Genomic DNA, 13,259 nt, shown 5'->3' on the forward strand with positions numbered 1-13,259 from the left:
TTACAAAACACAAACTGGCCATTTCATTGCTTGTCCAGCCTCTGAACAAAGCCCAGATACAATAGCAGTCATTGCAGTCATACTCTCTCATAGTCTCCTGGAGAGTCAGGCTTGAGGCCAGGGAGTGGAAGGAGCGGTGTTGTGGCCTGGCCCAGCAGGCTGAGTGGCCCCCGGCCTGTGAGCACCATCGGAGTAGGCCGGGGAGCGAAAGGAGCAATGTGGTGGCACCACTCCAGGGAGCAGCACGTGCTGGAGCAGGCGAGCAATGGCAGTGAAGAGTGACGTCATCAAGGTCTAGGTCGGTGATTGGAGTTTGGGCAGGTACAGCTGGAGCGGTGAGGTCGGGGTGAAGGAGCGGCGAGAGATTGTAGAGGGAAGTGATCGGGGCCCAGGAGAGGCACGAGTTCGGGGCCCAGAAGAGGCGAGGGCCCAGGGGCAGCACGGGCCAACCCACACTGCGGTTTGTGTGCGCACTAGGTCCGTGCAGCAGAGCAGGTCTCCAGCCATCTTGGTTAATCCTTGCTACAGGACCAAGACCTAGCTCTGTCAAGCCCGTGTGATGGCTGGTGTGCAACGGTCACCACACGTTAAAAAAATCCAAGCACAGGCATCTTCCACCCTTCACGACTTAGTTTGGACCTGGAATTTTAGGTCCTTCATTAAAACACCTGTGAATTTTTTGACGTGGAAGCAAGTCATCCTCGATTCGAGGGACTGCCTGTGATGACTCTCTAATAGAACCATACTGCACAGGAGGCGGCCATTCAGCCCATTGTGCCTGTGCCATCTCTCTGGAAGAGCGATCCAATTAGTACCACTTCCCAGTTCTTCCTCCACAGCTCTGCAAATTCTTCCCTTTCAAATGTTTATTCAATTGCCATTTGAAAGTTACCATTGAATCTGCTTCCACCACCCTTTCAGCCAGTGCGTTCCTGGTCGTAACAACTCGCTGCGTTAAAAAAATTCTCCTCATCTCCTCGCTGTTTTATTTTGCCAATCACCTTAAGTCTGTGTCCTCATGATTTTGAACACCTCTATCAAATCTCCTCTTAACTTTCTCTGCTCCAAGGAGAACAACCCCAGCTACTCCAGTCTCTCTACATAACTGAAGTCCCTCATCCCTGCTAAATCCAGTAAATCTCCTCTGCACCCTCTCCAAGGCCTTGACATCCTTCCTAAAGTGCGGTGCCCAGAATGGACACAATACTCCAGCGAAGGCCTAATGCGTAATATTTAAAAGTTTTCTCAGTTCCGATTTGGAGCTGGCAGACATCTGGTGCCTCACCTGTTCTTCATGTGCAATCTTAGATAGAGAGCACCCCATGGCTATTCCACTGCGGGGGCATCACAGCACAGTTCATTCCTGTCTGCACCCAGTGTACACATACATGAATTTGCCAGCAGGAGTCACTGTCCAACAATCATCATCATCATAGGTAGTCCCTCTAAATCGAGGAAGACTTGCTTCCACTCTAAAAGTGAGTTCTCAGGTGACTGAACAGTCCAATACGGGAATTACAGTCTCTGTCACAGGTGGGACAGATAGTCGTTGAGGGAAGGGGAGGGTGGGACTGGTTTGCCGCATGCTCCTTCCGCTGCCTGCGCTTGGTTTCTACATGCTCTCGGCAAAGAGACTCGAGGTGCTCAGCACCCTCCCGGGTGCACCTCCTCCACTTAGGGCAGTCTTTGGCCAGGGATTCCCAGGTGTCAGTGGGGATGTTGCACCTTATCAAGGAGGCTTTGAGGGCGTCTTGAAACAACCATGAGGGAGAGGGCAAGCTGATTTTTTTAAAACTCTCTGCCCCTCAATCCTAGGGCACTGAGGCCAATTGTACATCCCTGTCTGGCATAAAAATAAATAAGGGAAGGTGGCTCAACAGTGGCTATCAAGGGAAGTCAGTGTTGGAATTAAAGCCAAAGAAGTGGCATACAAATTGGGGACTTTCCAGAATGGCAGGCAGTGACTAGTGGGGTACCGCAAGGTTCTGTGCTGGGGCCCCAGCTGTTTACACTGTACATTAATGATTTAGACGAGGGGATTAAATGTAATATCTCCAAATTTGTGAATGACACTAAGTTGGGTGGCAGTGTGAGCTGCGAGGAGGATGCTATGAGGCTGCAGAGTGACTTGGATAGGTTAGGTGAGTGGGCAAATGCATGGCAGATGAAGTATAATGTGGATAAATGTGAGGTTATCCACTTTGGTGGTAAAAACAGAGAGACAGACTATTATCTGAATGGTGACAGATTAGGAAAAGGGGAGGTGCAACAAGACCTGGGTGTCATGGTACATCAGTCATTGAAGGTTGGCATGCAGGTACAGCAGGCGGTTAAGAAAGCAAATGGCATGTTGGCCTTCATAGCGAGGGGATTTGAGTACAGGGGCAGGGAGGTGTTGCTACAGTTGTACAGGGCCTTGGTGAGGCCACACCTGGAGTATTGTGTACAGTTTTGGTCGCCTAACCTGAGGAAGGACATTCTTGCTATTGAGGGAGTGCAGCGAAGGTTCACCAGACTGATTCCCGGGATGGTGGGACTGATCTATCAAGAAAGACTGGATCAACTGGGCTTGTATTCACTGGAGTTCAGAAGAATGAGAGGGGACCTCATAGAAACGTTTAAAATTCTGACGGGGTTAGACAGGTTAGATGCAGGAAGAATGTTCCCAATGTTGGGGAAGTCCAGAACCAGGGGACACAGTCTAAGGATAAGGGGTAAGCCATTTAGGACCGAGATGAGGAGGAATTTCTTCACCCAGAGAGTGGTGAACCTGTGGAATTCTCTACCACAGAAAGTTGTTGAGGCCAATTCACTAAATATATTCAAAAAGGAGTTAGATGAAGTCCTTACTACTAGGGGGATCAAGGGGTATGGTGAGAAAGCAGGAATGGCGTACTGAAGTTGCATGTCCAGCCATGAACTCATTGAATGGCGGTGCAGGCTAGAAGGGCCGAATGGCCTACTCCTGCACCTATTTTCTATGTTTTTATGTTTCTAAATAGCAGCGAACCCGGGGACTGGGAGAAATTTAGAACTCAGCAGAGGAGGACAAAGGGTTTGATTAGGGCAGGGAAAATGGAGTACGAGAAGAAGCTTGCAGGGAACATTAAAATGGACTGCAAAAGCTTCTATAGATATGTACAAAGAAAAAGGTTAGCAAACACAAATATAGGTCCCCTGCAGTCAGAATCAGGGAAAGTCATAACTGGGAACAAAGAAATGGCTGACCAATTGAACAAGTACTTTGGTTCGGTATTCACTAAGGAGGACACAAACAACCTTCCGGATATAAAAGGGGTCAGAGGGTCTAGTAAGAAGGAGGAAGTGATGGAAATCCTTATTAGTCGGGAAATTGTGTTGGAGAAATTGATGGGATTGAAGGCCGATAAATCCCCAGGGCCTGATGGTCTGCATCCCAGAGTACTTAAGGAGGTGGCCTTGGAAATAGCGGATGCATTGACAGTCATTTTCCAACATTCCATAGACTCTGGATCAGTTCCTATGGAGTGGAGGGTAGTCAATGTAACCCCTACTCCTGCACCTATTTTCTATGTTTCTATGTTGCTCTCCTGAGAACAGCTAACAGACCAACGAACCAATCCGGGCACCGTCTGATCAATGTGCCTCAATTGGGGAACTGGAGGGTCAAATAAATCTTCAAGTATAAAGATGCATTCCTATTCTGTTACCTAGCAACAGAATGAAATGAGTGCACCCTATTGATTCCTTCGTTTTCGGTCATGTTTTCAAAAGCAAGCTTTGGTACATTGTTCGGCCTTCTTCATCAATCAGCATTCTCGGTCACACCATCTCGTCTGACCTTGGATGGAACTCCCACATCTCCCCTCTTGTTCTTTTGCCAATTATCTTAATTCTGTGTCCTCCTGCCACTGGAAATAGTTTCCTCGCTATCTATTCTATCAAAACTCTTCATCATTTTCAACGCCTTTATTAAACTTCCCCTAACCTTCTCTATTCTGAGGAGAACCACCTCAGCTTCTCTAGTCTTACCACATAACTGAAATCCCTCATCCCTGAGGAGGGAGACCATTCAGCTCAGAGGTGGGCCCATCTAACTCATCCTTTCTACAACACCCATCACCTCTGTTGTTAAAGCTGTCTTTAAAAAGAACATAAGAAATAGGAGCAGGAGTAGGCTATTTTGCCCCTCAAGCCTGCTCCCCATTCAATAAGATCATGGTTGATCTGATCATGGACTCAGCTCTGCTTCCCTGCCCACTCCTGATAACCCTTTATTCCCTTATCATTCAAAAATTTGTCTATCTCCACCTTAAATATATTCAATGACCCAGCCTCCACCGCTCCCTAAGGCAGAGAATTCCACAGATTTACAATCCGCCGAGAGAAGAAATTCCTCAGGTCAGTTTTAAATGGGCGGCCCCTTATTCTGAGACTATGTCCCCTAGTTTTAGTTTCCCCTGAGTGTGGAAATATCCTCTCTGCATCCACCTTGTCAAGCCCCCTCATTATCTTATATGTTTCGATAAGATCATCTCTCATTCTTCTGAACTCCAATGAATAGAGGCCCAACCTACTCAACCTATCTTTATAAGTCAACCCCTTCATCTCCGGAATCAACCTTGTGAACCTTCACTGAACAGCCTCCAATGTAAGTATATCCTTCCTTAAAAAAGACCAAAACTGTACGCAGTACTCTAGATGTGGCCTCAGCAATACCCAGTACAGTTGTAGCAGGACTTCTCTGCTTTTATACACTATCCCCCTTGCAATATAGGCCAACATTCCATTTGCCTTCCTGATTACTTGCTGTACCTGCATACTCATTTTTTGTGTTTCGTGCACAAGGACCCCCAGGTCCCTCTAGTCTGCAACACTTTGCAATTTTTCTCCATTTAAATTATAATTTACTTTTCTATTTTTTCTGCCAAAGTGGATAACCTCACATTTTCCCACATTATACTCCATCTGCCAAATTTTTGCCCACTCACTTAGCCTGTCTATATCCCTTTGCAGATTTTTTGTGTCCTCCTCACAATTTGGTTTCCTCCCTGGTGCCAAATATTCTTTCCCCTTCAGTGACTCTTAACTCCCTCTAAACCCAAGGGCTAGAACCTCCATGTTTGTGGGGCGATATTTCCGGCGTGGGCGTTAAAAAAGGGTTTTCAGATTGACTGCTTCTCGCCCGTTCTCAAACCACCTAGTCTCCACTTTTGAAAATGGGTGTTACCGCGAGCGATATAAAATGGGCGATAGCGTTACATTTTTTGACCTTCTGCCGTAAAGTGTGGCCATTCTTAGCAACGGCACGGCAACGCTCGATTCCCGCGATTCTGGAGGTCAAGGGTCATCATGACATGCGCAGAAGAGGAGACAGAGAGAGAGGGAGCTCAGAGGGGCTGAAGGCGTGGCTGGGTGTGGTGTGGTTGCTTTGGGAGGAAAGAGGGAGACTTTAGAGCTTCACAGCAAGTAGGCAAATAAAAAGTAGCTGTTACCAGCCACATATTTGACTAAATTTGGCCTATAATGGAGAAAGAGAAGGAGGCATCACAGCACACTGTGGAGACTGATGCTGGAGAGAGCAGTGAGCTGGAAGAGGAGCACATTGGAGGGCACAAAAGAGCTAGGAGGTTGTCAGACGAGGCAAATGCCTCCTTCCTGCAGGAGGTCGAGTTACGCTGGGGTGATTTGATACAGGGAGGGCGTGGGAAGCCCACCCCAAAGGCATATCAGAAGATATGGGCCGAGATAGCAGAGGTGCTCTCGTCGGTAACCAACGAGGTGCGTGAGGGCAACCAATGCCACAAACGATGGAACGATCTTGTGGGATCCATAAGAGTAAGTATTACATTTATTTACATGTACTTATGTATTTATATAATTTGATTTGTAACAGTCATGAGTGATTATCAACAGATGTGAGGTCTTGCACTTTTACTGGGAATGTTGTAGTCAAAGCCTGCAGTCACAGTGTATGTCTTTAGGTAAAGAATGATAATAATCATAATAATCATGATTACATCTGTCGGTTATGTGTTGTATCAGTGTCTGTGACAGTACATAGCAATGATATCATGCAACGATCTCATGCCATATCGTCCTGTCACCTTTTGCAGAAGAAGCTATCGACGATGAGGTCCGTGCACAGGTGAACGGGTGGGGGGGCCGCCAGGGACATCACTGAGATGGAGGAGCGCGTGCTCGCACTCGTGGGGAAGCACCCCTGAAAGCCACGGACGCATCTGCAGACCCTGAAGTGATGCCACGTGAGTAAAGCTTACACCATGGCGTGATGTAAAGTCAATAGATGCCACACCAACTCATATCTGAACAATCATATACGAGAGATGAGTTCTAAAATTGTCATATAAATAATGATGGCCTAATGAAAATCATTGGAATGCAAATGTGTTGATGGTCATGAAATGTGATGTCTGTGATGAGCTTGAGAGCGGTGGTGCTTTTGTCGTGCATATGCTGTGTGTAGCGCTGGACTCACCTCGTCACCCTAGCACCCACTTCTCCTCTAATAACCTCATTTGTGTTTTGCAGCGCGGCCCCAGGCAAGACCACAGAGGCCAGAAGGTGGGTGCGTGGGGCAGGAGTTGGTGGATGATCCTACTACATCTGGTGCTGAGGAGCTCCGATTGTCGCCCGTCAATCCGCTGGGTCTATTCTCGATGGATGAGAGCGCGGACTTCGAAGAACCTGCATCGCCACACTCCAGAAGCCATTCCACCCCAAGGCCATCTAGTGGTCCTCCAGTCATTCCCGCCTCCACTCTGGAGGTACCGGGCCCAAGCACCTCGCCACAGGGCACCCCATTTTCCCCCAGGATGGCGCCGACCCCGCGGAGGCCTCATGGATGCAGCAGGTCTGTTCCACGAGCGCCACTTGACACTTGGAGAGATGGTACAGTTGTCCAGGAGGGCTGTAGACATTGGTGACCAGTTCATCGAAGCATTGGGGGGCATATCCCGACAGCTGGCCACCATCTCCGGCACCATGACTGAGTACATTCATGCATGGTGGAGGCCCTGGATGCGATAGCCAGGAACATTGCTGCCACAGGCCTCCCAGTGGTCCCCGAGCGCGGCACTCCACCCCTAGGTTCCACACCACCACTGCCAATGACAGTTGAGAACAAGGACCAAGATCCTGCTTCTGCATCAGAGAATGTTGCCCCCTCGGCTCCCCCCGCTCCCGTACCCGTCCAACCAACGCATCTGCCTTCATCCCCCACAATGAGGCACCACCTGAGGAGCTCCTCGGCCAAGCGCCGTGGAGCAAGGAGGGGAAGGGATAGAGGTGGGGAGAAGAAGGGTAGGGGGGAAGAAAAGTGAGGTGCATGTGTGCAGGTGATGGCTGTTATATCTCCATCTGGATGTATGCAATTTGTTGCAATGTATGGGGGCTGGGGACCACGCTCTTGCTTTGCCTTTATATTCTGTGTTGCTAGACATGTTGAACATATGATTTATGTCACTGGTGGAAAAAGTGGGGTGTGAGCGGGGGTTGGGTGTTATTGGCTGTGATACTTATGATTTCAGACCAATGTTGGTGTAAAATTTTTGTTATTGAACATAACTTGTTGCGCATTGTCTCAGATAGCTGGACCATTACACACTGGTGATTCCTTACCATGAAAGGGTTAAATACAACTTATCAATCAACATAAACTTTAACTGGCACCAAGATGATGGGCACCATTGATGTCTGAGCTGCACACACACAGCAGTGTGTCAGCATTGTCACTCACATCAACGCTCTTTCAGGCAAATCGTTCAGATATCAGCTCCTCATGTAAGTGTGGGATTTTACAAATGCCAGCCACACCGCTGCCGTTCGTTCAGAACAGTTCCACTTTTTGTGGGCGTTTTTTAGGGCGAGCGATATTGTGGGCGATATGTGTGCGAGGTGGTGAAATTGAGGCTGGGCGATCTCATGGACGCTAGTTTCGGTAAATATGCCCTTTACGACGAAAAAAAGTGGTTAATATTGAATCTCGGCGTTAAATCAGTGCAGAAAGTAACGCTGGGCGATATTATGGGCGTTAATTTTGCCCATTCTGATGATTCTGCCCCCCAAAAAGTGGCTGGGCGGTAATATTTTTTCCCGGCGTTAAGCACATGGGAAAAGTAATGCTCGGCAATTCGTTTCCTAAAAATGGCCGTCAGTTTCCATTTTGTGCCAAAATGGGCGATATATGGCCATTATACGTCATTGCAGCAGTAAAATGGGCGTTAAGCATGCAAAAAAAGTGGAGGTTCTAGCCCCAAGACTTGAACACTGCTTACAAATCTGGTGACAATCATCTAACAACTGTCTCCCTGCCTGCCCTCCCACCCTACCGTCCTACGCACCCACTCTGCTGCCCCCTCCCACCAACCCACCCTCTTTGCCCAGTATTTCTCTCTCCATTGCAATCTTTATTCCATCCATGCTGCTATAGTCAGTATTCTGTTCACTTTCCACTCTCATTCTTTCTAAGTTGCAAAGCCAATGCCCTTCAAATTATTCTTCCTCTGCTTATCCCTCCTCTGCATTGATACCAACCCTCATCACAGTCTCCTACTCTAAATCATTCTTTCATAGGACCTCAAAACTGTGGGTCTGCTCATCTCCCTTCTCTATCGTTAGGCTTTCTTTAAAACATGGAAACTTGGTGTCACTTCATCGCTCAGTTTGTTTTTTTATTCTATTGAACCTTGGCAATGTTCTGCACTACAGGCCCTGACATTTCATCTTGACTCATAAATAGTAATAAATAAAATTACATCCGGGTAAATCGATGGATACAAGTAGTCCACTTGATCGGCACTCCAACCACTGGTTTAAACAACACTCCCTCCACCACAGACGCACCGTGGCACCCAAATGTACTATCCACAGGCTGCACTCACTCAGACTCCCAAACCCACTGAAGGACAAGGGCAGCAGGCGCATGGGAACACCACCACCTCTAAATCACACACCATCCTGACTGGGAAATATATCGGCCATTCCTTCATCGTCGCTGGGTCAAAATCGTGGAACTCCCTCCCTAACAGCACTGTGGGAGTACCTGCACCACACGGACTGCAGCGGTTCAAGGCAGCGGCTCACCACCACCTTCACAAGGGTAATTAGGGAGGGGCAATAAATGCCGGCCTTGCCAGCGACGCCCACATTCCAAGAATAAATTTTTACAAAAAGTTCGTTTACAACTAAAAGCAGAAAATGTTGGAAATACTCAGCGGGTCAGGCAGCCCCTGTGGAGAGAGAAACCATTAACATTTCAGGTCCATGACCTTTCATCAGAACTCCAGTGTATAAATGATTACCTGGCCAGGTTGTCATCTTCCAGAGTGAGTGGCGGTTTGTCGGTCAGTCTCTGTGGCGCAAACTGCGGAGAAGGAGACCGAGGATCATCCGCCGTTGGCTTGGGGAGGAACTGGAAAGCCGGGCTGTCATTATCGTCATCCTTCAGCAGCGCTTTCCCTGAGTGGGCTGCTCCCTGCCCGGAGTGCGCGCTGAGCTGAGGGTCCAGCAAGCCATCGCCAGCAGCGCCGCTCGGCGGCAGATCGGTGCCGCTGACTGGTGCTTGGGTTGTGCCCGCCCACTGCTGGTCAGCTGGGCCCGGGCCGGGCTCCGGCCCTGAATGGGGGGGCTCTTGCCAGCGGTACTTGTCCGTTCTCGGCGGTGCAGCCCCTTTCCTCCTACTGGCCGCTGCCAGCTTCTCCTCGGCCCAGGCCAGGTCCTCGCCCGTGGCCCAGTGTCTGCTCGGCGCCCGGCCTTCCGGACAGGGCTGTGGGCGTTCCTCTTCGGGTTTGCGTTCTACCTCGTCCTCATTGGTCTGCGGGTACCGATGCCCGCTCAGCATGGTGACCGGCTGGGTGTGCCTCTCCTGAGGCAGATTCTCACTCGTTGGTACATTTCTCTCAGGCCACTTGTGCGCAGAATCTTGCTCCAATGGAAGTTTCTGTTCCTCGGAAGTATTTTCTATGCTCCCCGAGTCCAGGTGACTGTTAATAAAAAAAACACAATGTAAGCTTTAACCGGAGATGTAATCATTGAATCGTGCAGCACAGGAGGCAGCCAATTGGCCTATCGCGCCCGAGCCGGCTCTTTGAAAGAGCTATCCGACTAGTCCCACTGCCCCCTGCTCTTTCTAAATAGAGTCGAGGTACAGATCAGCCATGATCAGTTTGAATGGCGGAACAACCCCAAAGGGCTGAATGGCCTCCTGCTCTTCCTGTGCTCCACTATAGCACCAGGCACTGCCAATCCTGTATGGCAAGGTTCCAATCAGGACCCAGGAACTAACCTCACCATATGGATATCACTGAGTGACAGTACCACTGCATTGATACAATTACATTGTTTTACAATTTAATCATAAAATGCCTCAAAAAAAGTCTTAAACCATGAAGTTCTTAACCTCTAAGATTCAGAATTTGGGCCATCTTAATCCCTCTTGTAATTTGTTCCTTCTGAACCAATTAAAAAACTAATGGATAGAATCCTACAGCATAAAGAGACCATTCAGCCCATCGCCCTGTGCTCACCCTATTCACTTAGCTGCATTCCCCATACTGTTAACATTTTTCTTTTTCAAATATTTATCTACTTCCCTTTCGAAAGCTATTTATTTTGGAATCTGCTCTCACAACTGTTCCTGGTTCCACAACCCTCAGCAAAAAGTTTCATTTAATCTCTTCCTTTGTTCTTTACTTGACGATCTTAAGTTGCTGCTCTCTAATTACCCACTCACTGACCAATGCAAATCAATCTTGCCCATTTTATCAAATCAATGGTCAGAATTTTGAGCGTCATCTGGTCCTAACCGTCTGTAATGTAAGTACCTGTGAGGATGCTCACAGGTTTGTAGAGCTGTTGAGTTGTGAGTGGCTTAGCCAGTCACGTGATGTTCACAAGACTCAATAAAACCCCAGCCAGTTGGGTTCAGGGAATGCACAATGAGGCAGATAGTTGAGCTGGTAATGTGCAGTGTGATTGTTAAACCTTTGCTAATAAACCAACTAGTTCTTAATAATAATGTGTTGCTATGAATTCTTAAGCAAAGAACCCATGAATCAAATATATTACAGTGTCCTTCGTTCAAACAGAAAGGGCCTCCCCTCCCTGGCATCATCGAAGTGACTTTGCTGCTGTACCCTCCAATTAGGCTTGACGTCTCCAAAACTGGGCACAACATCCTAACTGCAGGTGATTCTGGGAACCTCTGTGTTCCTTTAGGGTAAATGACAGGATAGACCAGGCAGTCAGCTACCAACCTGTGTACCTCCCAAACAACACCATAGGATCGGTACATTGGGTGCAGGCTGAAGATCCACACCTCATCAGCACATTTAGAAAATGCTGGGGTGCAGCAAACAGTAAAACCACTGTTACCAAGAGCAATGCAATTAGGATGCCCTGCTCAGAATACCCCTCGTTAACAACAAAATGTGCTGAATTGGAGTCGAGTTACAATCTTCACCATAGGCCTGAGCAGGTTAAAGTTGCACACAACTGTCAGACACTTTTGACCACACATCAGTGGCATTAGCACTGCCTGCACTTGGCTCCCGAAACATCCTGAGACAAGCTTGCAAGGGGAAGAGGGACTTCTCGGCTGTGATAACAGGACCACCAGGGACTTGAATGCCAGTTTATTTGTCAAACCCAAGTCTAAAGTAAGACGTCGCAAAGTGCTTTACAGCCAATTAGTACTTTTGAAGTGTCATCACTGTAGTAATGTAGGAAACACGGCAGGACCAGATAATCGGTTTCCTTAAGGGATGTTGGTTGAGGGATAAATGTTGGCCAGGACACATAAGAACATAGAAAATAGGAGCAGATGTAGGCCATTTGGTCCCACGAGCCTGCTCCACCATTCAATAAGATCATGGCTGATCTGATCTTGGGCTCAGCTCCGCTTCCCCACCCGCTCCCTATAACCCTTTACTCCCTAATCTGTCTATCTCCACCTTATATATATTCAATGACCTAGCCTCCACAGCTCCCTGGGGCAGAGAATTCCACAGATTTATGATCCTCTGAGAAAATAAATTTCTCCTCATCTCAGTTTTAAATGGTCGACCCCTTATTGTTAAACTATGTCCCATAATTCTAAGTCCCCTCACGAGGGGAAACATCCTCTCTGCATCTACCTTGTCGAGCCCCCTCAGTATCTTATATGTTTCAATAAGATCACCTCTCATTCTTCTGAACTCCAATGACCAATGATGGCCATGAGTATAGACACTGGGGAGAACGCCCCATGTTTTTTTTCAAAATGGTACCATGGGATTTTTTACGTTCTGCCTGAGAGCAGTCGGGTCTTTGGTTTAACGACTCATCCGAAAGACAGCACCTGTGAGAGTGCAGCACTCCCTCAGCACTACACTGGAATGTCAGCCGAGAACTTAAAGAAGGGTAACTTTGAAGGTATGAGACGTGAATTGAGTAGGATAGATTGGCAAATGATACTTAAGGGGTTGACTGTGGATGGGCAATGGCAGACATTTAGAGACCGCATGGATGAACTACAACAATTGTACATCCCTGTCTGGCGTAAAAATAAAAAAGGGAAGGTGGCTCAACCGTGGCTATCAAGGGAAATCAGGGATAGTATTAAAGCCAAGGAAGTGGCATACAAATTGTCCAGAAATAGCAGTGAACCTGGGGACTGGGAGAAATTTAGAACTCAGCAGAGGAGAACAAAGGGTTTGATTAGGGCAGGGAAAATGGAGTACGAGAAGAAGCTTGCAGGGAACATTAAGACGGAATGCAAAAGTTTCTATAGATATGTAAAGAGAAAAAGGTTAGTAAAGACAAACGTTGGTCCCCTGCAGTCAGAATCAGGGGAAGTCATAACGGGAACAAAAAAATGGCAGACCAATTGAACAAGTACTTTGGTTCGGTATTCACTAAGGAGGACACAAACAACCTTCCAGATATAAAAGGGGTCAGAGGGTCTAGTAAGGAGGAGGAACTGAGGGAAATCCTTATTAGTCAGGAAATTGTGTTGGGGAAATTGATGGGATTGAAGGCCGATAAATCCCCAGGACCTGATGGACTGCAGCCCAGATTACTTAAGGAGATGGCCTTGGAAATAGCGGATGCATTGACAGTCATTTTCCAACATTCCATAGACTCTGGATCAGTTCCTATGGAGTGGAGGGTAGCCAATGTAACACCACTTTTTAAAAAAGGAGGGAGAGAGAAAACAGGGAATTATAGACCGGTCAGCCTGACCTCAGTAGTGGGTAAAATGATGGAATCAATTATTAAGG

The 13,259-nt window shown here is 47.7% G+C and overlaps 1 protein-coding gene across 3 annotated transcripts in view; it reads right to left on the bottom strand.

The window, feature by feature from the left end:
- Positions 1–13,259, bottom strand: part of shroom2a (shroom family member 2a) — a 234,219-nt gene that overhangs the window by 12,022 nt on the left and 208,938 nt on the right. For all 3 annotated transcript variants that reach the window (XM_070893999.1, XM_070893998.1, XM_070893997.1), the window contains exon 6: positions 9,303–9,983. In XM_070893999.1, coding sequence (XP_070750100.1) covers positions 9,303–9,983 — 681 coding nt within the window. The remainder of the gene's footprint in view (positions 1–9,302; positions 9,984–13,259) is intronic.

The sequence above is a fragment of the Pristiophorus japonicus genome, chromosome 11, assembly GCF_044704955.1.
Source record: "Pristiophorus japonicus isolate sPriJap1 chromosome 11, sPriJap1.hap1, whole genome shotgun sequence".
Classification (NCBI taxonomy): Eukaryota; Metazoa; Chordata; class Chondrichthyes; family Pristiophoridae; genus Pristiophorus; species Pristiophorus japonicus.